Source organism: Dermochelys coriacea, chromosome 5 (genome assembly GCF_009764565.3).
Source record: "Dermochelys coriacea isolate rDerCor1 chromosome 5, rDerCor1.pri.v4, whole genome shotgun sequence".
Lineage (NCBI taxonomy): Eukaryota > Metazoa > Chordata > Testudines > Dermochelyidae > Dermochelys > Dermochelys coriacea.
In genome coordinates this window covers 54175057-54198280 of record NC_050072.1, presented here as the reverse complement: position 1 = coordinate 54198280, position 23224 = coordinate 54175057, and the positions used below count along the sequence as shown (strand labels likewise).

At 38.8% G+C, this 23224-nt stretch overlaps 1 protein-coding gene across 3 annotated transcripts in view; it reads right to left on the bottom strand.

The window, feature by feature from the left end:
* VCAN (versican) overlaps positions 1–23224 on the bottom strand; it is a 133511-nt gene that overhangs the window by 58089 nt on the left and 52198 nt on the right. For 2 of the 3 annotated variants that reach the window (XM_038402873.2, XM_038402869.2), the window contains exon 7: positions 11944–15390. The exons of the other annotated variant lie outside the window; for it this stretch is intronic. In XM_038402873.2, the coding sequence (XP_038258801.1) occupies positions 11944–15390 (3447 nt within the window). The remainder of the gene's footprint in view (positions 1–11943; positions 15391–23224) is intronic. 3 annotated transcript variants of the gene reach the window in all.

Here is a 23224-nt window from a genome sequence, read left to right as displayed (position 1 = left end):
TAAGAAGTCTATTTTTCAAAGCTATCCAAGTAGTTACACTGTAGTATTACTACAATGTACTAATTACATATCTATACCAGAATGGTGTGGATGTGGGCCAGATCTTCAGTGGTACAAATAGGCGTAGCTCCATTAAAGGCACTGGAGCTGTGCTTATTTACATCATCTGAAAATCTGACCCACAATACTCTTTTTAATGATTTGTAGAGTGGTTAATGTGTACTTAATGTCATTTAATGCAAAGCTTTACTGAGATTTTTTCGCCTGTAATTTTCCAAGTTTTAAGTACTTCATAGCAGAGTTTTAATTTAACTTCTATACAAGTCCATTAGTCATACAGCTAACAGTCAAAATCACAGTTGATCAGATGCACTGTTTGGCTGCAGTTCCTGTTCTCTTTTTGGAATTTACCAGGTTAAGATGGTTACTGCTATTAATCATAAGGGAATGTGTACTTATTCAGTTAAAGCAAGGCTATTTTTAGATTCTAATTTTCTTCATTAAAATATGAGCTAACCATTGCACAAATGTAGCCCTGTCACAAAGGGAAAAATTTTCAGTAGGTACAGACCTACTTGTGTAAAGAAAAAAATTGTGCACATTTGTGCAGCTACATTTATGTGTTTATTTACTTCAGTTATATGTATATTTTCTGCAAATGCAATTGGGTATCTAGCCCTTTAAAAACCTATTTGTAGGCACAATTGCACATGTAAATGTGCATGTATCATCTGGGGTCTTCTCCTTTGAAAATTTCACTTGGAAGGCTCAGACTGGACTCTATAACTGAATTTTTAATGGAATATTCCTCATCCCATAACTTGTGAAAATGTCTACATCCTTTTGAAATGTAACCTCATAAATGTGCAGAAACTCCCCTTGAGCTGATGGAATTACAGCAGTGTAAATCTGCCCCTACACTCTATGTTCTGTAAGGAAGGAGTACAGTGCCATGCACACTGATGGTATTCAGTAAATTATATAATAATAACTAGTTGATGATTATTGCTGCTGGGCTTATTTTTTGAGCTGCCTTTGAGCCTTACTCTCTCTCCACTCTGCACAGTGACATGTGCACTGCCAGACCCACTGACAGCAATCCCAGGTCCCAGGGCCGTCCCTAGTAGGGTGCGGGGCCCAGGATGGATGTGACAAATCCCTCACTTTCAGGACCAACCCATTACTTCTGGGACCCAGAAGCCAGCCAGCCCATGTAGCCCCCCAAAGCGCAGGGCCCAGAGTGGTCACTACCCCACGTGCATCTAGGAGCTCTGCGGCCCACCCAGGAGATTTAAAAGGGCCCATGGCTTATGGACGCCAATGCTGCGGGTAGCCAGGGGCCCCCAGACCCTTTTAAAATATTCCAGACCCTGGGAAATTGCCCCTTTTGCCCCACTTCACCCTATCCCCTGTCAGCAGGCCTGTGCACTGCAGATGAAATAGTGAGAAGAGCACAGAACAAAAAGCAGGCCTCAGCACTATTGAGGAATTGCAAGTTGGGAGGGTCCCAAAGCTCAGGCTCCAGCCCAGGTAGGGTTGGCAATTTGGGTGGGCATATTCTTGAAGGTTTCATCACATGACAATCTTTAATTAAAGATTAATCTTTTAATTCCTGGAGACTCCAGGACAATCCTGGAGTGTTGGCAACCAAAAGCCCAAGTCCGAACATCTACAATTCAATTAAACAGGTCCTTAGCCCAAATCCCATAAGCCCAAACCACCTGTCATGGATTAGCTGTGGGTGTCTAACTGCAATGTAGACATACCACAATAGCAAACTTATCATAGGCAGAGGCCTATGTGAGAGCTAATTACAATACAATGTACTTTTACAGAGTTGAACACATCACTGGGGTGTTAACAAGAAGAGATTTGTAAGCTAGGGTGAAATACAAGAAGGTATAGACGAGAGGTAGAGACCAAGAGAAAGAAACTCTCACAGGGATCCTGTCCATAGTTATAACCTATTCAGGGAGATTTTCAAAGGTTTTAACTCCCATTGAAAGTCTATTGGAGTTAGGTGCCTAAATACATTTGAGAATCTGGACCCTAACTGCCTTTCAGATCAACCCCATTACCTTTTCTAGTGAAGTTATAACCATTTCTTAAATAAAATAGAGGATTTAAGATTACTGAGCACAGTAGTCCCTCTAAATTACCATTAGGGAAAAATCTCAACAGCTGGGTGCAAACAGACCTTGAACAAGCATTGAAACAGCAGAGTATTTCATTTTAAGAAATGTGGTTCAGTTTTATAGCTTTAAACCAGAGCTGGCTGAAAAATATTAAGTAAGTTTCAAGAAAACTGTTGGAAAAAATCAATTTTCCATGGGAAATTATAGGTTTTTTGAAATTTTTTTGAAGGAAAAATTCCCCAAATATTTCTTGATTTTCAAAACCAAAAAGGACTGTTTTGTTTTTCCTATTTTTTCTTTCACTTTCTCTCTCCCCCTCTTCCTCTCATCTCCCGCAGGGAGGAGGAGGAAAGAAAGGAGGAAAAAAGAAAAAACTGAAAAATCAAAACCTGAAAATAGAATTTTTTTCATTGTTGGTTTCCATTTTTTTTCTGTTTTCAACCTTTCTGCTTAAAAATGAGACATAGTTTAAACAAAAACAAAATTCTGCCAAATAATTTTTTTCTAAAAATACACACCTTTTTTGTCGAAAAAATTTTCGAATATAAAATTTCTACCAGCTCTACTTAAAATTATTACACAAAGTAACAACCAATGCTCAGGACTTTAGGTTAACCCTTTATTAATGCTCTGTACAGCAAAGCTCAGCATTTTTCGAAGTTGAGCGTGCTGAACTGCTACCTACCAGTACCAGTACAATACAGCGGTTCCATTTGGCCGCTTGCAGCTAAATCACAGAATCACAGAATATCAGGGTTGGAAGGGACCTCAGGAGATCATCTAGTCCAACCCCCTGCTCAAAGCAGGACCAATCCCCAATTTTTGCCCCAAATCCCTAAATGGCCCCCTCAAGGATTGAACTCACAACCCTGGGTTTAGCAAGCCAATGCTCAAACCACTGAGCTATCCCTCCCCAAAAAAATCAATTTCAAAGTGTAAAACTGATGCTATTTCTGAATGGGCAATTGTTGTCCTTTTGCCTCAAGCCATGAAATTAACTAATGTCCATTGCTTTTCAGATGATTAATTAAAGAAATCGTATGGGAATTTACACTATCTCCAGTTCCTTCAAGCACGAAGAGGAATATCTACACGTGAGGTAGAAGTCAGATTAAGGATTCAAAAACTGGTACACTGACCCTTACAGCTCCATTATCATTGCTGGTTTTGTTTCACCAGAGAATACTTCTGGGGGTCTTTAACTCACCCTGACAGCCCACATATGCTGTGACCCAACCATATATAACAGAGTTATAACCATATATAACAGTTACAGAGACTTTGAGGTTTATATTCAGAAAGATGTAATAGTCCTGCAAAAGATGTTTGGATCACTCACAAACTCACTATAAGCAGAGTGGCAAAGGATAGGATAAGAAAGAATCATGTATTTTCACATTTTAAGGTAGTTAGTGCAGGTTGCTGGAAGGAGAAAAACTAGTTTAGATATCTACTCAGAACGATGTGTGTGTGTGTTATAGATAGAGCTCTCTTGACATACAAAATCATAATGATGGGCTAAATCTTGTTTTTTGTTATTCAGGCAAAACTCCCACTGAATCACTGGGACTCTTGTCTGAGTAAGAAAAGACTGCATGAAGAATTGAGAATTTGACATACTATTATTACTAACAATAATAATTATTGTCACTAGAGCATTCCCCACACTCTGCTCAAGGCACTTGGGAGCTCCCCAATAATTTAAAATATGGAACAACAGCATATAGATAAAAATATATCACCAGATGTCTTTGCTTATTCTGTAGCCTAATGATGGCAAAATAAAAAGACGGTGATTAATTAAGAGGAGCAGAGGCAGCCTAAAAATAGGCATGGCTGGTTCAGAAGACCAAATTGCTCCTGAACAAATTTTAAGTAAAGGAAAGACAGCGTTGATCTTTTTTAGGGGTTAAAGATATAGCCCTTGTTGATGAGAACATTTCTACTGCTGTGTGGTGACAGGAACTTAGTTTTCTGGATGGTAACAACAGTAATAATGCACTGAGTGATCAGACAGATAGATCATAATACACTGCATTCAACATTTTTCTTATAAATATGAATTATTCACTAGAACAGGACAATCTCAACTCCATGCTCGCAAAAGTTTCAGGAAACACAGCCAACGCTTTGAGCACAGACTGACAATGCCATGTAAATAATTCACAAAAAAGTATGAAAAGCATCAATATGTATTTTGTGTTTTATCAGTTAGACTCACCCTGCCAAAAGGAAGGAGACAGATGTGGAAAAGAAGCTAACAATATTTACTGTGCTAGCAGGAAAACTTCAACTGTTTCAAAGTACTGCCACAGAGACCTGACATTTAAAAAAAAACCTGCTAGAGAAAATGATGAATAGCTCAAAAAGCATGAATTGCTGACATAACCGTTGTCACCAGAGTAGTTATTACCTGTTCTTCACAGTGGCACTACTTTTGTGAATCATTTTAACCTTCAAGCTACTTTTAAAGTGACGTTAGCTTACATTCCTGACACCAAACCATGTAGTCATCCTGAATTAGGCTTCATCAGCTGAGTCACTTCATGTAAAGTAAATCTTCACTACTTTTTGGTAAAGCAAGCATTTTCTGAAGATGGAAAAAAGCTTGAATAGCAAGAAACTTTCACTTGCTCAACAGAGAAAAAAGTACAGTACATCTTGGATACACACACCAACCTATTTAAAAACTACTGCTACTTTCCAAATAGAAATCATATTCTGCAAATAGTCTCCACATAAGAGACAACAGCCATCTTGTACACATTAAAATTCCACAGGACTATCTATATATGTGACTGGTTTCAGAGTAGCAGCCTCGCTTACAGACAGCCCCCCAACCTGAAGCAAATACTCACCAGCAACCACACACCACACAACAGAACCACTAACCCAGGAACCTATCCTTGCAACAAAGCCCGTTGCCAACTGTGTCCACATATCTATTCTGGGGACACCATCATAGGGCTAATCACATCAGCCACACTATCAGAGGCTCATTCACCTGCGCATCTACCAATGCGATATATGCCATCATGTGCCAGCAATGCCCCTCTGCCATGTACATTGGTCAAACTGGACAGTCTCTACGTAAAAGAATAAATGGACACAAATCAGCCGTCAAGAATTATAACATTCAAAAACCAGTCAGAGAACACTTCAATCTCTCTGGTCACTCAATTACAGACCTGAGAGTGGCTATCCTTCAACAAAAAAACTTCAAAAACAGACTCCAACGAGAGACTGATGAATTGGAATTAATTTGCAAACTGGATACAATTAACTTAGGCTTGAATAGAGACTGGGAATGGATGAGTCATTACACAAAGTAAAACTATTTCCCCATGTTATTTCTCCCCCCCCCCCCCGCCCCACTGTTCCTCAAATGTTCTTGTTAACTGCTGGAAATAGCCTACCTTGCTTGTCACCATGAAAGGTTTTCCTCCTTCCCCTCCCCCACCCCGCTGCTGGTGATGGCTCATCTTAAGTGATCACTCTCCTTACAGTGTGTATGATAAAACCCATTGTTTCATGTTCTCTGTGTGTGTATATAAATCTCCCCACTGTATTTTCCACCAAATTCATCCAATGAAGTGAGCTGTAGCTCACGAAAGCTTATGCTCAAATAAATTTGTTAGTCTCTAAGGTGCCACAAGTACTCCTTTTCTTTTTATATATGTGACTGAAACTTCTAAAAAAGAATTCCTTCTCCCTTCACAACAGAAATACTAAAAACTACATTGTACCTCTGAATAAGATGATCATTCATTTGTCTCATGAATAAACAAAGAGCTATAAGGAAGCCTGAAGTGTGTAATCCCTGTGTCTAGATCTGGGAGGTTTCCTTGGCAACAATGCACAAACAGCAGGGAATGTGTATGCATCCTCCGAACAATATGTAACATGAGGGTACTGTTTTCTGGTCTCTATGGCTGTCTGTAAAGGAATGTGAAAAAAATATTCATCATCTATAATATGTTCCACAGAAAGAGCCAACAATCAAGGCCAGCACACTATTCAGTAGTTTTTTAAATTAATAAGTGTGAGATTTCAAAGCTGTATTTCATTTTTTGAAGAGGAAGGAGGAATAATGCACGAAAACATGAATTTACCCTGGTTTTTGGTTTTGGTTGGTTGGTTTTTGGTCATACCAAATGACTTCTTCATTTGCATTTCAAACAGAATTTACACTGTATTTGTGTCTCATTTCTTCATAACGCTGGTTAAACAAGAGTATGGTAATGTGGTGAAATTCTAGCAGGCTTAATTAAGCAACAGGTCCTTCAAACAGGCTTATATATATATATTGATTTATGTCTCTGCTGCCAAATGGCCTTAAATGTATTTTTAAAAAACCCTACTTTCTAGAATGAACTTTTGGAAGTCATTATGCCAGGTTCTGATGCCAATTACAATGGCAAGATTCTGATCTCAAGTACCACGACGGAGATACTCTGGATTTATTCTGGAGCAACTGAGATGCAAATCTGGCTCTCTGTCTATATTTTCCAATTGTTAGGAATGGATACATAAAGGATTAGGTCATTCAGGATATGAAAATGATTCCTATAGTTCTCTGATAGATTAATTACCTTATTAACCAAACAAGTAGCAGCCGTGTTTCATATGGAAATGTATCTCAAAAGAGCTGTCAATTGATTTTCTGTCTTAGTTGAACAGATAAACTCAACCCTAGCACTGACGCATTACTGCACAGAAACAAAAAGATGGGGGTCTACCACTGACAAATAAATTACCATATCAAATGGCATTTTTGACAGCCAGTCAGAATACTGGATGTCTGACCAGGGCAATAATTCACTGCTGATGTAAGTCAGAATCCATTTGCTGAGCCTATTTACAGCAGTGATTAATTTGACCCCTTCTCTGTGTTTGGCAAATGCACACAATTGATCCATTCTCAAGGTCATCCAGAATGCTACAGGTTAATGAGAATACAGTGCCTGGTCCAACTCCTAGTGAAATAATTTTGTATTAACTTAGAGGGGACCTTAATCAGGCCAACAGTGAGCTACTTACACACTACTGCACCAATAAACCACCAGAGAGAAAATTTGGATCAATCTTGTGGCATGATACTCAGGAAGATATGGCAAGAGAACACTGTCACAGAACCAACTGGCTTTGCTTTCAAAATAAATGTCACCTATCTGCATTGGCATTTACATAGCCATAAGAGACCATTTTCCTGTAGTACCATTCTAGTTCAAGGATACTAACTTTTAAATATATGATAGCTTTCCCAAGAGCTAAGAAGTTGCTGATTAAGCTAAACTTGTTGCTCATAAATAAAACAATCCAGTTCACATATATCAACAAAGCTATGCAGAGGGCAGATGTTCCATTTCACAGAGGATTTTGAGATTCATTCCAAATCGGAGCAACACCCCAAAATTTGGAAATTCTCTGTGAAGGAAAATTCTGAAAAAAAAAATAGTTTCGGGTCATTCCAAATGCTTTGTTTCAACACAATTAAAATGTTTCAACTTAGAGTTTTTAATGTTTGTATTATATTATCAAATATATTATAATGTAGAATATAATACAACATAAACATTCAAAATGAGAAACTGAAATATTTGTTCTGATATTATCAAAATGGTATATTAAGACATTGTCAGAACTTCTTTTTTTAAAAACAAAATTCCAGCTAAGTACCCAGTTTGGTGAAGCATTCCTATTTCAACAGAACCACATATTCAGATGGAATATGGTTTAGTCAAAATTTCTCTGACCATCTCCATACATCTGCTTTTTTAACCAATAAATCATTGCATAACCACCATAGATAATGACAGGGCTACACAACAAGGAATGTAAAACTTTCTTTATAAAACACAAAGATAAACCTGGAATACCTCCTAAGAATACCCTATAGATTTGGGTAACGTACATTTATCCTCTCAGTGAAGAAAAATGTCTAATATTTATTCAATATGTGAGATATTACCGTAGGTGCTTCCTCACCCGCAGGACAAATATCTTTCTCTCTAACTCAACAATGAATACATACAATTAAAATAACCTTGTTAAAAATAGCAAATAGGTGGATATGTCCCACAGTGTAGTGTCCTGATTCATATATGCCACTGTGCATAAATAATCTTAGTTTTAAAAAACTATTAGACTTATTGTTATATTTTCCTTGCAATATAACACTTAAAGGGAAAAATGCTACCTTGTATTGCACAAGCATGTAGAGTGTAGGGAGTCTTTTACCACCCAGTACACACATGCTGCAGTAGAGTAGGATTCCTACTTAAGACTAAAGAGAGGGCCAGCAGGGTTTGGGGGCATTGGCTACCACATCTACCTTGCTTGCCAACATACCATGCCCCAAGGAAGTATGGTCAGCCTGGCTGGGGATGTGGCCACCAGCTAGCACACTTGCAGGAGATAATGACTGGAGCCAGCCAGGAATGAAAACTGGTCCTTTTCAAAGGAAAAGTAAAGTGCGTTTTACAGTACTTAGATACAGGCCAATTCTATACTATCCTTCCCTGTGTGAAACATGTGAATATTTAATTTGTGCATGGATAGATAGATATATCTATCTATCTAGCAAGACCCTGTGCTACTCTATCAAATCCCACTGCACATGCCCCTTTCATTGAGAACAGAGCACATGGGGTCAGATTCTGATACCCTTATACTGAGTAGTACCTAACTCCATCAATAGTCCCATTAGAGTCAGTGGTACTAGTTGGGGTCAAATCGTGAGCCCCTTACTCCCACTGGCATACTATAATTCATATGAATAGTTTCACTGAATCATTGTAAAGTACTATTTTATGTGAATAATCTAGCCCATGATGGACATTCTTAACGTCCAATGAAGAGCCCTAATGAAGACTCTACTTGCCAGTTTGGGGGCTAATAGCCATGATTAATCCACATGCTGTGTTTAAGATAATTACTTTCATTCAAATTTCACACACCTAGTTCCTTCTAAGGCAGGAAACAAACATATTAAACAGAAATCACATGTTAAACGCACACAATGTTTGCAATCTCTTTTCATAAAATTCCACACCCACAAAGCACAGGTTCCCTCACTTTCATTCTGTTCAAGGCTGGAGGGGACAAGAAACCAGACAGTGCGGTTATGAAACCCTGGATCTAATAAGCACCTTCCAACCTATTCACTAAGTAAACACTTTTAAATGTCTCTGAAAATGCAGGTGTGCAAATTACTCCTAATACAGACAGAAGCTATTTTTTCAGTATCCCCTCAACCACTGTTAAATCACATACACCCCCTCACCCCCAATAGCATTTTTCAGCTCATAAAAGCTTTATGAGCTGAAAAGTTCCTTCAGATTTTTTTCAGCTGCTAAAAAAACCCTTCCAGCTCATACCCTTCCAGCTACAGCATCATAACTCACTGTTACAATCCATTGGAGCTAATAACATACAAGGATCATGAGTGGCACGTTTTGTTTTTCCACCATGAAAGTCAAGCCTCATATGACTTGCTCAATATGGTAGAAAATTACTAATATGATCATATAATGCAGTGCAAGGATATTTTTCCTGCACTTGTTGAGTCCATTTCAACACTGATCATAAGCAAAAGAGAATGGCATGAAGTTCTATACAAGCAAATAACGTCTCAAGCACATTCCTTTATGGAACTTGCACACAGTCATTTTTATTACAAAAAAGAGGATGTTTCCCCATGTATAAATATATTTTCCTCATTAATTTGCACACCTGTTCTAGACCTGCCCATGTCCCATAGACTGTCAGAAAATGTTGTGCTTTATATTCCTCATTAATTTGTGCACCTGCCTCAGATTCATTCACATGCCAGTGCTTGGGCTGTTTGCCAATAAATTCTCTCATGGAAAACTGTTGTATTCTTATACAAATAAGCAGCTTAATCCATTCACCTATATTCTCTCTCTTATCAGCATTTCAGCGTAATTGCCAAAATATAACATAACGGGCTTGCTTTTCAGCCAGGCCTCATCTATCTTCTATTTCCATAGGTGAAATTGTACACCTCTTTGTAACTGAAACTTCATTTATGCACCCACAATTAATTTTAGACAAAAATACTTGCAGTTAGATGTCTAACTTAATTTAATCAAACTTTCATGAATTCAGAAGTATTTTGTATCTGACTTAAATCCAATCCACATACCTCAATCATTTGAGGTGGCTCATCAGAGTGTCTCATCTAATTGTGACTTCCTAAATATAGGCACCAGGCAGAACACAAACCCACAATGCTGCTAATGTGTCACATATTCCAGTAACAAAAGTACTGCTCAATTAAAAAAAAAATCATAAAAAGAAAAGGAGTACTTGTGGCACCTTAGAGACTAACAAATTTATTAGAGCATAAGCTTTCGTGAGCTACAGCTCACTTCATCGGATGCATCGGATGCATCGATGAAGTGAGCTGTAGCTCACGAAAGCTTATGCTCTAATAAATTTGTTAGTCTCTAAGGTGCCACAAGTACTCCTTTTCTTTTTGCGAATACAGACTAACACGGCTGCTACTCTGAAAAAAAATCATGTAATCCTTTCAAGTCTAGTTTTTTATATTAAGGCCCAATTGATTGCAATGTATTTGTCAAGACTATGCAGTTTAAATATTGTAGATATATAGTATAAAATAAGCAAAAGTAAAAAATTGCACTCTGTACAAGCTCTGCTAACTATATTGTAAACATTTAGGGATCTACTTTTACCTTTTGATTGGTGCACACAACTCTGTTAGGTCCCAAACTAACTCCCACTGAAATCAGTAAAAGGACTTGCATTAATTATAATAGGAGTTGGATCAGATTCTTAACACTAATGGTAGTTATGGTCATGAATAAGTGGGAAAAGAATCCTCTAAGTAATCATACAGAAGTATCATATTCAGCTAGGCTAAAAGACAAATAAAACATATATTTTTGTGGAAAAAAAATAATTATAAATGAATTAAACACAATATGAAATTCGACAAACCCTACAATATATCTCAGTTAATCTCCCTTTTCTCAGCACTTTCATATCTCTCTTTTTTTTAAAACTTAATACTATGCAAAAGATCTCAAGTAATGGCCAGTTGTCTAATACAATACTGTAATTCAGGAATTGGTAGCTTAGTTCAATGCTACTTTAGTTCAAAGTAGTTTTGCAGTTTCTGTTCTGGAAACCCATGAAATTAAAGCTGCATATGCAAATACAGTGCCTTCAGCTAAAAAACTTCATGAACTTGTGCAAATTATGGTAATTTGCATCACAGACTCTGCAAAGTAATCAGGAAAATGATGATGATACACCATGGCAAATATCCTGTCCCCCAAATCCCACAACATCCACCTGTGGATGTAACAGATGTTCCCAAATGTTTTAGCTGACCACACTGTAAATGACATTGTTAATGGCTACAGACAAATGGAATGTTAACACCATCTAATGCTACACTTAAGAGTAATAATGTATGGCATGGAAGCTGTGAAACTAAAATGCATTGTGTCACAGATAATGAAAGTCCAATCAGTGATTTGAGTACATCATACAACAAACACTATTCTTATGACTCCCAATAATAATTACAATACATTTGCACCTTCTTACAACAATAGTGAATTTGACTAAAAGACAATTATAATGACATTTCTACATTATCTTAAATAATTAGTACCAATATATACATAGAAAAACTCAAAAACTCCTGTTTAGACAAAGCTGTGCTTCAAAGAATAACTTCTGGTATACTGTGAAACATTACTATTATGGCAAACTGTATGGACATGGGTCATAGGTCTAAAGGGCAAACTCTTACCTGTATTATTGCCTATAATGGCAATAACAATAAATCTTATGTCAGATTTATCTTCCATGTCTGTTTCAAGATCTGAAAGAGAGGGAGACACTTCCTGAGGTTCTAAAACCTCTGTGGATTCCTCAACTTTGGGTGGTCTGGTAGGTCGTGCAACTGCAGTGGCACTTGATGATGTGAAATATTCTTTATCAATTTCTGGTTCCACTGTCTTGCCTGTCAGACCATCGTCAGTAGTGGTTTTACTGGGAGAAGTAGATTCACCAATTATTACCATGTCTATACTTGTTTCCTCCTCATCTTCCCTGTCAATTATACGTGGAGGCTTTTTAGTAACAAAGGATTTGGTAGTTGAAGTTGGTTGGATTTTGTCTGCTGCACTTAGTACTGTTGTTTTATCTGTTCCAATAGTTGAAAATATAATTGGTTCTGTTCCTTTAGGTTCCTTCAATATTCCTGAACCTTCCAGACTATGGGCTGTAAAATTTTCCACTTTTTCCATAAAAGTAGATTTCTCAATCTGATGAGTAATACCTTCTGGTGCAGAAGGACCTGTAGGCACTGTATGTGAAGGTAACTCAGATTCCCAACTCACCACACTGCTGTCTTCCGTTTCATTTTCTTGTTTGATGCGTGGTACTCCACCTTCATCTACTTGAGTTTCAGTGGTTGGTGATACTCGCATAACTTCAGTGGTCTTTACTTTGTGTTCAGTAACAGCATCAACTTTTGGAGACAGTAAACGCTGTATGGTCCCAGTGGTTGTTTCCCCAGATGCTAGAACTTTTCCATAATCCCTTATCTTTGTATCAGGCACAAAAGCTTCTGTAGTTGTACGTATTTCATCATATGCTGATCCTTCAGTAATTATGTCCACATCCTGCCTTTCAGTAATAGCTGTGTGACCCAATTCAGGTTCTAAAATTGTCTTTTGTTCATATATTTGAACAAATGTCACAGGCACCTTAGACATAGTTGCAGTAAAATCAGTGGTAGTAACCAATTGCTCTATAGTAATTCCATATGGTTTTCCTTCCACTGTTTCTTCAGTAATTTGGATCACATCTTGTCTTTCAGTAATAGTTGTCTGAGCAGATTCAGATTTGGATACAACCTCCTGATCATCTGTTTCCACGTGTACTTGAGTAGATGTCACATCCATTTTAGAAATGGATGCTGTGGACTCTGTGGCAGTAACCATTTGTACCATAACTTCATCTTTGGTAGAGTGTTCCTTTTGAAATACTGTTCCTTCTGTATCTTGAGTTTCCACATGTGGGTGAATAGTAGTTATTGCTCTGGAGATTCCTAGGTCTTGGCCCTGCTCGATAGTACTTCCTTCCTCAGTCCAAACAACTTCTTGCCCTCCTGTTCCTGCACGAGGTACAATCTTTTCTTCATAAGCTTTTACAGTAGTGGATGTCATTGCAGATGATTCTTCTTTAATGATTATTCCAGTACTTATCTGGACACCCTCTGTGACTGCATATTTTGTGACCTCTTTATCTGTAAATGTAAGGGCTTCAGTAAATAGGGCTTTTTCAGTGGCCTCTTCTGGTTTCATTTCTGGTGCAGGAGCAAATGTTCTCACAGTATCATGATACCTTGAAACAACATCTTCATGTTCTGTAAAATCTTCTGTCGGTTGTACTCTGTCACTCACTTCCATGACAGGGGGCCTGGCAGTTGGTAATTTTGATGCTGGCACCGATGGCAGAAAGGGCTTTACTGTTGCATTGCTTTCATCCAGTGATATTTTTGATACTGTGATCACTTCCATTTCTATAGCTCTGCGAGTGGAGTTGACACTTGTAATATCTTTACCTCGATCTATATCAGCTGATATAGCTATAAGATCTTCATCAGTTTTTGTTTCTGTTGGCTCAACACTTATCTTAGTTTTATCTTTTTCTGTTGAAATTGCTGCTTCAGAGTGCTTTGCATGTTCTACAATATAAATTTGCCCTGGAGAAGCTGTAGAAAATTCCATTCCAGAGATACCATCTCCTGTTCTTAAAGCTCCATATGTTTCTGTCACATTTTCTTGATCTTTATCAGTAGATAGTGGAGTGCTTGAAACTTGAGGAGCAAGTGTGAATATCTCACTAGCAACATATCCCTTAGGTTCTGTTTTGTCCTTATCAGAGTCAGGAATAACTGTTGTGATATAGGGGGCTGTGACATCAATTGTTCTCAATTCTGGCTCTCTAGTTTTTTCTAAGATGATTGACCCTTCTGTTTTTAGAAATGGGTAGATGTCAGTCTGCATTCCCTTTACTACCCCTTGTGATAAAGTGGTACCTTGTGAGACAGTGATGGCCTCAGCTTCTGTCTGATTAACTGTTAGTACAGATGTAGACATAGGTAGTCCAAAGGAAATTTCAAGTGCATCGGTAGGCTGCACATCCTCCAAATCCTCACTGCTTCCTTCAGCTGATGCCTCATTATCAAATAGAATATGTTCCTCGGTAATTCTAACTGCTGGAGTTGACTCACTTGCTGTAGAAGATGCCCTAGCAGTATGCCCATCTACGAATGTCTTTGATACAGTAATTACTTCTAATTCTGGGATTCTGCTAGAAGCCAAAGTTCTGTGGTCAGGCGTAACAGTGTATGTGCTTGCTTTGCCACTCTCCTCCTCTGTGGTAGGTTCATGATGATCAGTGTGCAGATCTTTGGGAATTACAACAGTTGTAAGTTTCTTATGAGTTTTTGCTTCCATTGATTCTTTTGTAGGTTGAGCACTAAGATACATTTCCTCCTTTGTTAGTGTAACTGAAGTCTCTATTTCAGCAACCTCTTGTACAGGGGTTTGCACTGAGGCATTTGCAGATGTTCTCATTGGACCCACCTCTATTTGTTCAGTCTGACTTTCAACAGTTTGTGTATTTTCAATTTCAACATCTTCCCATGAATCTGTGACTGGAAGTGATGTGGGAATTGCACTTGTAGCTGCTCTATGCTCTGGAATTATTGAGGACAAATAAACTTCCTCTCTGATTTTAGACATATCTGATTTCTTAGATAATTCTGCTGCAGAATAAGTGTGCTCCAACTCCCCTTGTATAGGTGTACTCACTGCTAGCCTAGGTGTGGCATCAGCTTTAGTCATTTCCAGTGATTCAGAAGTATCTACTTTGCCATCTGTGACAATTTGAGGTAGAATAGTGGTTAATTTAATGTTCTCCTTAAGCATCTTCTCTTCTTGTTTTTTCTCACCCCCTCTGGTAGTTAGTATTGTATCTTCCTTTATGCTTTCCAGGATCACTTTTTCCAAAGATGAAATCTTTGTTTTGGTGACAACTGATTCAGTGACTGAACTATCAAAGATATCAGGTTTAAGAGTAGCTTTGCCAGGTATTATTTTTAGTTCTGTTAACAGATTGGCTGGCCCACTTTCCATAGGAATGTCCAGCTCAACAGATGCAGACTCTGATATGTTTTGTTTACCTAAAAAAAGATGTTAAAGAAGCAGTTAGAAAGGTATAAATAAGCCCATTTTTATACTTTTCTGATGCAAACTAAATGTTAAATCTGAACAGAATGAATGAAAGCAACAAAATGTTTTAGAGAAAGGTTTTGAATTCAGTACAGCTTTAAATGCCCACATAAAAACACTGTATTATAATGCCACAAGATTTGCTGGAGTTCATACACGATACTCATAGGAAGTTAGATTAGAGCTGAAGGTGAGAACAGTATTTTTTCACTGAATGGCTTTAATTAATTTGCCTTTAGCCAAAGTATTTGTCTGCCAGGGTTTGGGGTTTTTTAATTTAGAGGTGCTATTAAGTGTTTTTAAGTAATGGAAGGAAATTAAATGTTATTACTTTTAGGTTAGGACAGTGGTTTCCCAAACTGGGACGCCGCGCCCGTGCCGCTTCCCGCAGCCCCCATTGGCCGGCAGCGGCGAACCGCAGCCAGTGGGAGCTGCCATCGGCCGAACCTGTGAAGGCGGCAGGTAAACAAAACAGCCCAGCCCGCCAGGGGCTTTCCCTCAACAAGCGGCATCCCAAGTTTGGAAAGCACTGGTTTAGGATATAATATTATTCATAAAAGTCCTGTCTTTGGCTCCCTGAGCTGGAAGCACTATGAGGGAGGCATCCTCAGACCTGGGGGAGGGAATCTCTTGCATTGCTCAACAATAACAAAAGCAGGAGCAACAAAGCAATGTCAGTAATATTAGTTTCATGGTGCTATATTAACATTATCAGAGGTCTTTATACAACATAATGTCAACAAAATACAAACATATTGCTCTTTATTGTACTGACTGAAATGTTGAAGTTGAATTTTTCATGTCATACTCTCAGTCTATCAGAAAATTCTTGCAGTTAAAGAAAGAGATGTTTCCCATTTCCCCTGGTGCCTTTATGCTACACTATGTACTAGTTGCATTGCAAATGTCATGGGTGTTTTTTCAAGGCTTACTTTAGCATACAATTCACATGTATAACAGGAAGTAAAATACCAGCTTAGTATATTTTCAGCACATAATTACAAATCACAAAAAGGAACCCTGACAGCAACAGGAGTGTGCTTAGTCAACAGAAACTAACATGCCATCCCAAAACAATGTATAATAATGTCACAAGATTTGCTGTAATCCATCTAAACTATACTCCGAGGCATTTAGATTAGGTCTGAAAGTGAGAACAATAATCCACGGAGGATGAAAAAATACCCACAGGTTAGATCAGAAACCTTGTATTGCAATGAAGTTGACTTTTGGAAAATAATCCTGCTTCCCTTCACACACAAAACTGGGAGCATTATATAAGAAAGGACAGTAGGATCGGGCCCTTTAAAACACCAAAACAATAAGGGGACAGCAGTTGTGGATCAAAAGTAGAGTATGGCCCTTAGAGTCACTATTAGGACAGAAAGAAAAGGAGTACATGTGGCACCTTAGAGTCTCTAAGGTGCCACAAGTACTCCTTTTCTTTTTGCGAATACAGACTAACACGGCTGCTACTCTGAAACCTGTCATTATTAGAAAAAGAAAAGGAGTACTTGTGGCACCTTAGAGACTAACAAATTTATTAGAGCATAAGCTTTCGTGAGCTACAGCTCACTTCATCGGATGCATTTGGTGGAAAAAACAGAGTACCACTCTATACGGCTAAATTCAGTGCCTTGCATAACTCTGTTTTTTCCACCAAATGCATCCGATGAAGTGAGCTGTAGCTCACGAAAGCTTATGCTCTAATAAATTTGTTAGTCTCTAAGGTGCCACAAGTACTCCTTTTCTTTTTGAGAATACAGACTAACACGGCTGCTACTCTGAAACCTGTCATTATTAGGACAGAGATGATGATTTCAAGATTTTTAGTTCATAAATATGTCAGCACAAGGGTGACCAGATGTCCCAATTTTATAGGGACAGTCCCGATATTTGGGGCTTTTTCTTATAAAGGGCCTTATTGCCCTCCACCTCCTGTCCTGATTTTTCACTCTTGCTATCTAGTCACCCTAGTCAGCACTAACTATCCCAGCACAACACAATTGAACCTACAGCCTCTTTCATATGAAAGCATTGCTAAGTATCTAATCAGGTAATTAAAATCCCTTCACAAACATGCAAGACATTTATGTAGTTACAATTTTTTAGGAAGACAGGCACAAAGGCCAAAAGCTGGGTTTCAGAGTTAATGAATGAGCTCAGAGAAACTCAAAGACTCAGCATATGATATGAAAGTTTTATCATTCCTATTTGAGGGCCAGGGATCAGGGACAAAGATGAGGTTTGAGACAGGATTCAGAGAGTCACATTTACAAAAAGGAGATATTCCAGAGGATGGAGCAAAGAAGAACCTACTATCCACTAAGACATCCAGAATTTAAGAGCACAGGAAAAGATTGTTAGAACAGGTAACGGGACAGGCAGAGAAGGGGAAGAAGTTAAGGGAGAATACAGGAACATGCAAATTGAGCACATCCATCTGTTTAATGCTCAAGAGTACTCAATACATATGCACATATCAGGTATTTTCACATGCACATGGCTAATTAGATGTCTCTCAGGGCTTGTCTACACTTACAGTGCTGCAGTGGTGCAGCTGCACTGGTGCAGCTGCGCCTTGGTAGCGCTTAATGAAGATAACTACCTTTGCCAACAGAAGAGCTTCTCCCATTGGCATAGATATTCCTCTTCCCTGAGAGGCGATTGCTAGGACGATGGGAGAAGCCTTCCACACCCCTGAGCAACCATGTAGTTATATCAACACAAGTTTTTAGTGTAGACCAGGGCGTAGGCATTTGTTCAGCATATAATATATTTGTGTGCATAAATTAGGCCTACACAAATGTAGGTTTGAAGTTTCACACACCTAATTTTGAAAATGTTGCCCTTACAGACAAACTATTACATTATACACTGAAGTGGACAAAGAGGTGGTCAACCAGCTTTATCCAAATCCAGATCCAAACTTCATCAAATTTCAGAGCATTAGGATCCAAGGGTTCAGTCCACACCCAGTATGGAGTTAGATCCATTCATTAAGTTTGGATCAGGAGCCAGAAGTTTGGGGGTTTTCTTGTGTGAGCCACTCTCTAACGTCTGTTCAAGTAGGAACAAAGATTATTGTTTGTTTTAAAGAATATTAACATTAAATAGAGGTGGGGGAAAATAGAAAATAAAGCCAGAATCAAAATATATTTATGAATAAAGAGACAGAATATGATTCACCACTATTTGAGGACTTTGTAATACTAGTTATTCGTGACTTTTTAGGTGACTGCCAGGTTTTCATTAAAACGTTTGCAAATCCATGCCTGATATGCAGTTACTTACTATTCATGACTTATTAACTGCTAATCTCTTGATAAAAAGTTTCAGATATTCAGTGAGGGAGCAGAAATAAACAAACTAAAAAAAAAGGCCAAATGCATCAGATATTTGGTTCAGCAATTACTAATTGACCAACTCTAACAAACAAACAAACAAACAAGCATTTTGTTTTCTAACGAAGAAGAAGAATACAATATAAATTCTATTCTAGTTTATAGATAGGTGGCCAAATTTTCTGCTGGTACAAACTGAAATCTGAGGAGCAGTGCTGATTTACACTGTCTCTAGGATTGTTTCAGCTACACTAGGTAAGTGCCTTATCACTAAAATGATGTATACATTTTTCATGGACGTTTCAGATTTGTAAACTTAACTGAGAAAAATTAGCTGAGACACAGATGCTTCTTCTTAGTGAAGACATCTACCAGCATTTCTTTCTGCCTTGTACAAAAAAAAAAAAAAGTTGATTTTTTAATAGGTTCCAACTCCAGTTTTAACTGGTTGCTTCTCTATCCAGATGTTTTACATTACTGTATTCCTTGCGCCATCTGTTCAAGAGGCTGTCTTCTTTGTGCTTCTTCTGATGTAAGACATGAGACAGATTTTCCTAATAAAATGCATGAATCTTTTAGCAGCAAGAAAGCAAATTATCTCAAGAACTGCTGCTTACATCAAAGGCTATCTTGTATTGCTTTCAGTTGATTCCTTTTATATTAAGAACAACCTGAATGAAGTTGATTTTGGATGGACCCTATGTGAATTGGTAGAGATACTGTACTTTTTCATTCTCCAACTGTTTACTTTATGCTTTCACTCTGGAACAGCTTTCTTCCTTCTTCTTCACTGTTGTTTAAATAAGGTCATTAAAATGGTGGAGTTATATTAAGACCTAATAATTTTATCTAGGAAAACACACTATATGGCTTGAGAACAAAATGCTTTAACTTTGAGACCACAAACTGAGAAGTTTAGTAAGAAATGTATCTCTAATTTACTCTCTAGAGGCAGACAATATTAATTTTACTTACATTTTACAAATAAAGTATGTCTATATTTTCAGGATACTTAGGCCCCAGTTCAACAAGACACTTAAGCATATGTCTAACTTTAAGCACTCGAATAGTCCCTTTGAAATAAATAGAACTACTCACATGATTAAGTTGAGGCACACAATACTTAAGTATCTAGATGAATTAGGGCCTTATACTACATCAGTACCTTATGAAACATGCCCAGCAAACGTGCCCATGCAGAAGCTCATCAAGTCCACTTTTTGAAGTGAGTCATAAAAAAAAATAACCCCTCCATACTCCAATCAATGGTTGATAAAAAAAAAAGTAGTCCATGATTTACTCTCTAGCTGCTGCAGTATTAAGGGCCTGATACAAAGCCTAATGAAGTCAATGGAAAGACCCCCACAGACTTCAGTGGATTTTCAATCAAGCCCTAAGAGAAGAAAAAAAAAACCTTTTCCTCTCTGTAATGAGTGGCCATAAAACCAGTATCCATTAGAAATGAAGTCACTTTTGGCTGAAATAATATTTTGTTCCACTGCAGCTGAGCATCAGTGTTCAGCAAATTTTGCTTTCTAATCAATTCTTTTTTAATATTCCCTATCCCACCAAAAGCAATCTTAGCTTTTAACAGATAAAAGACTTTTTTGATGATAGCCTGGATGCAGCAACATACTGGAGGACATGCTTAACTCTACAGTCAAAGTCAATGCTTTAGGCATGATCTTAAGTACCTTGCAGAATAAGGGACTAAACATGAGCTGTAGGAAATAAACACAATAAACCAATTAATAGAGGTTAAACTTCAAGAAGACTTCAGACAGATCTGTAAGCAACCAAGAAAAAAATGAAAGATAATAAGCCATATGGTTTCTGTAGAGGAAAAAAAAATACATGATCAAAGTGATGGTCTCTTATTTTTAAAAAACAAGACTTTAGACTTCAAATCTCAAATTATTAGTCTGAGCCCATTTTATTTTCCAGAGTCAAAACTATTTGTATAGTATGGTTTTGCAACTGAAAAGCAAACTAAGTAAAATCTTAAACTTAACTGTACTAATAGATAGATTTTTTCTTGGCTCATGATTTTATCTGAAGCAAATAAATTGTGCTTCGTGCTAGCAATCTTCAGAATGTAGGTTGGAGGTTTCTTCTAACTTTAATTGCAAAATTAAATTCAATATATAGAATTTCCACGAAGGAGAGTTTGAATCACAATAAAGACTTCATGCTGGGCTGAAGGAAGAGGTGTCTCCTTTTTTAAATACAAGTTTGTTTTGATAATGATTAAGACAGATGCCTACTCTGGCACAGATCTGTTGCTTTGGAGCATTTGAAAAATCTAATCCACTTGCTGGCTCCACAAGGGCCAGAGTCAGCCACTCTTTCTGGAGCAGAGAAGCATATGTTTACATGTGTCCCACATATTCCAATTGGACTACTCAAAGTCACAGAGGATATTACTCAGCGTGAGTGAAAGTGGTAAACTGAGGTCCTTAATCATTGCCATTTCACTTCATACCAAATGCATAATGTGCATTACATTCAAAAAGTTAAATCACTGGCTTTCAGTCAGTAGTATGAGAAAGATTAGGGAGCTGAACATGAGCACAGCAATGTGATGCTGTGGCCAAAAGAGCTAATGCGATTCTGGATGCATAGACAGGGGAATCTTGAGTAAATCATAGAATCACAGAAGTAGCAGTAAATCACAGAATATGAAGGCTGGAAGGGACCACCTCAGGAGGTCATCTAGTCCAACCCCCTGCTCAAAGCAGGACCAATCCCCAATTATTGCCCCAGATCCCTAAATGGCCCCCTCAAGGATTGAACTCACAACCCTGGGTTTAGTGGGCCAATGCTCAAACCATTGAGCTCTCCCTCCCCCAAGTAGGAGTAGGAGTAGAGAAGTTATTTTACCTCTGGATTTGGCACTGGTGCAACTGCTGCAAGAATATTATGTCCAGTTCTGGTGCCCAGTATTCAATAAGAATGTTCATAAATTGGAGAGGGTTCAGAGAAGAGCCATGAGAATGGGTAAAGGACTAGAAAATATGCCTTATAGTGATAGACTCAAGGACCTCAGTCTACTTAGCTTAACAAAGAGAAGCTTTAAGGGTGACTTGATTGTCTATAAGTCTATAAGTATCTACACAGGGAACAAATATTTAATAAAAGGCTCTTTAACAGAGAAAGGTATAACACAGTCCAATGGCTGGAAGTTGATGCTAGATGAATTCTGACGGAAAAAAGACATACATTTTTGACAGTAATTAACCAGTAAGGGTAATTAATCATTGGAACAAGTTCCATTACTAACCATTTTTAAAGCAGGATTGGATGTTCTTCTAAATGATCAGCTTTAGGAACTATTTAGGGAAAGTTCTACGGCCTGTGTTACATAGGAGGTCAGACGAGATCAGGGGTGGGCAAACTTTTTGGCCTGAGGGCCACATCGGGGTTCTGAAACTGTATGGAGGGCCAAGTAGGGAAGGCTGTGCCTCCCCAAACAGCCTGGCCCCTGCCCCATCCACCCCCTCCCACTTCCCACCCTCTGACTGCCCCCCTCAGAACCCCTGCCCCATCCAATCCCCCACTTCTTGTCCCCAGACCGGGACCCCCTGCCCCTAACTGTCCCCCCTGGGACCTCACCCCCCATCCAAGTCCCCCTGCTCCCTACCCCCGACTGCCCCAACCCCTATCCACACCCCCGCCCCCTGACAGACCCCCCCCCAGGACTCCCACGCCTATCCAATTGTCCCCTGTTCCCTGACTGCCCCCCAGGACTCCCTACCCCTTACCCAACCCCCCACTCCCCACCCCTTTACCTTGCCGCTCAGAGTGCCAGGACTGGCAGCCGCACTGCCCTGCTGGAGCCAGCCACACTGCCATGCAGTCTAGAGCACTGGGGCAGGCCGGTGTCTCTCGCAGCCACACTCCCTGGCAGAAGCTTGCAGCCCTGCCGCCCAGAGTGCTGGCAACATGACGAGCTGAGGCTGCAGGGGAGTGGGGACAGCAGGGGAGGGGCTGGGGGCTAGCCTCCGTGGCCGGGAGCTCAAGGCCCAGGCAGGAGGGTCCCTTGGGCCGGATGTGGCCCGTAGTTTGCCCACCTATGGACTAGATGATCACAATGGTCCCTTCTGGCCTTCGAATCTATGAAGCAGAGGAAAGTTTACTGGGACACAGTAAAAATGTGACATTACTGCTCTCAATGATAAAAACATCTGTTTTGCAGACTTTTTAGGCCCTGGTGCTACCTAGATAACTCTGCTTGATTTTGCCACAGAGGAATGCTATGTGTTTTCAATTAGCAGCCTCTGATCTAATAAATGAATGTAACAATTATTTAAACTTACTTTTCATTAACACAAGTCCCCTAAATGTCAGGATTCAAGTATTAGGGGGAAAATATAACAAGATACATTATGAAAATACTGACAGAGCACTAAGCATCTTACTGAGGTTTTGTGCAAGGGTTTAA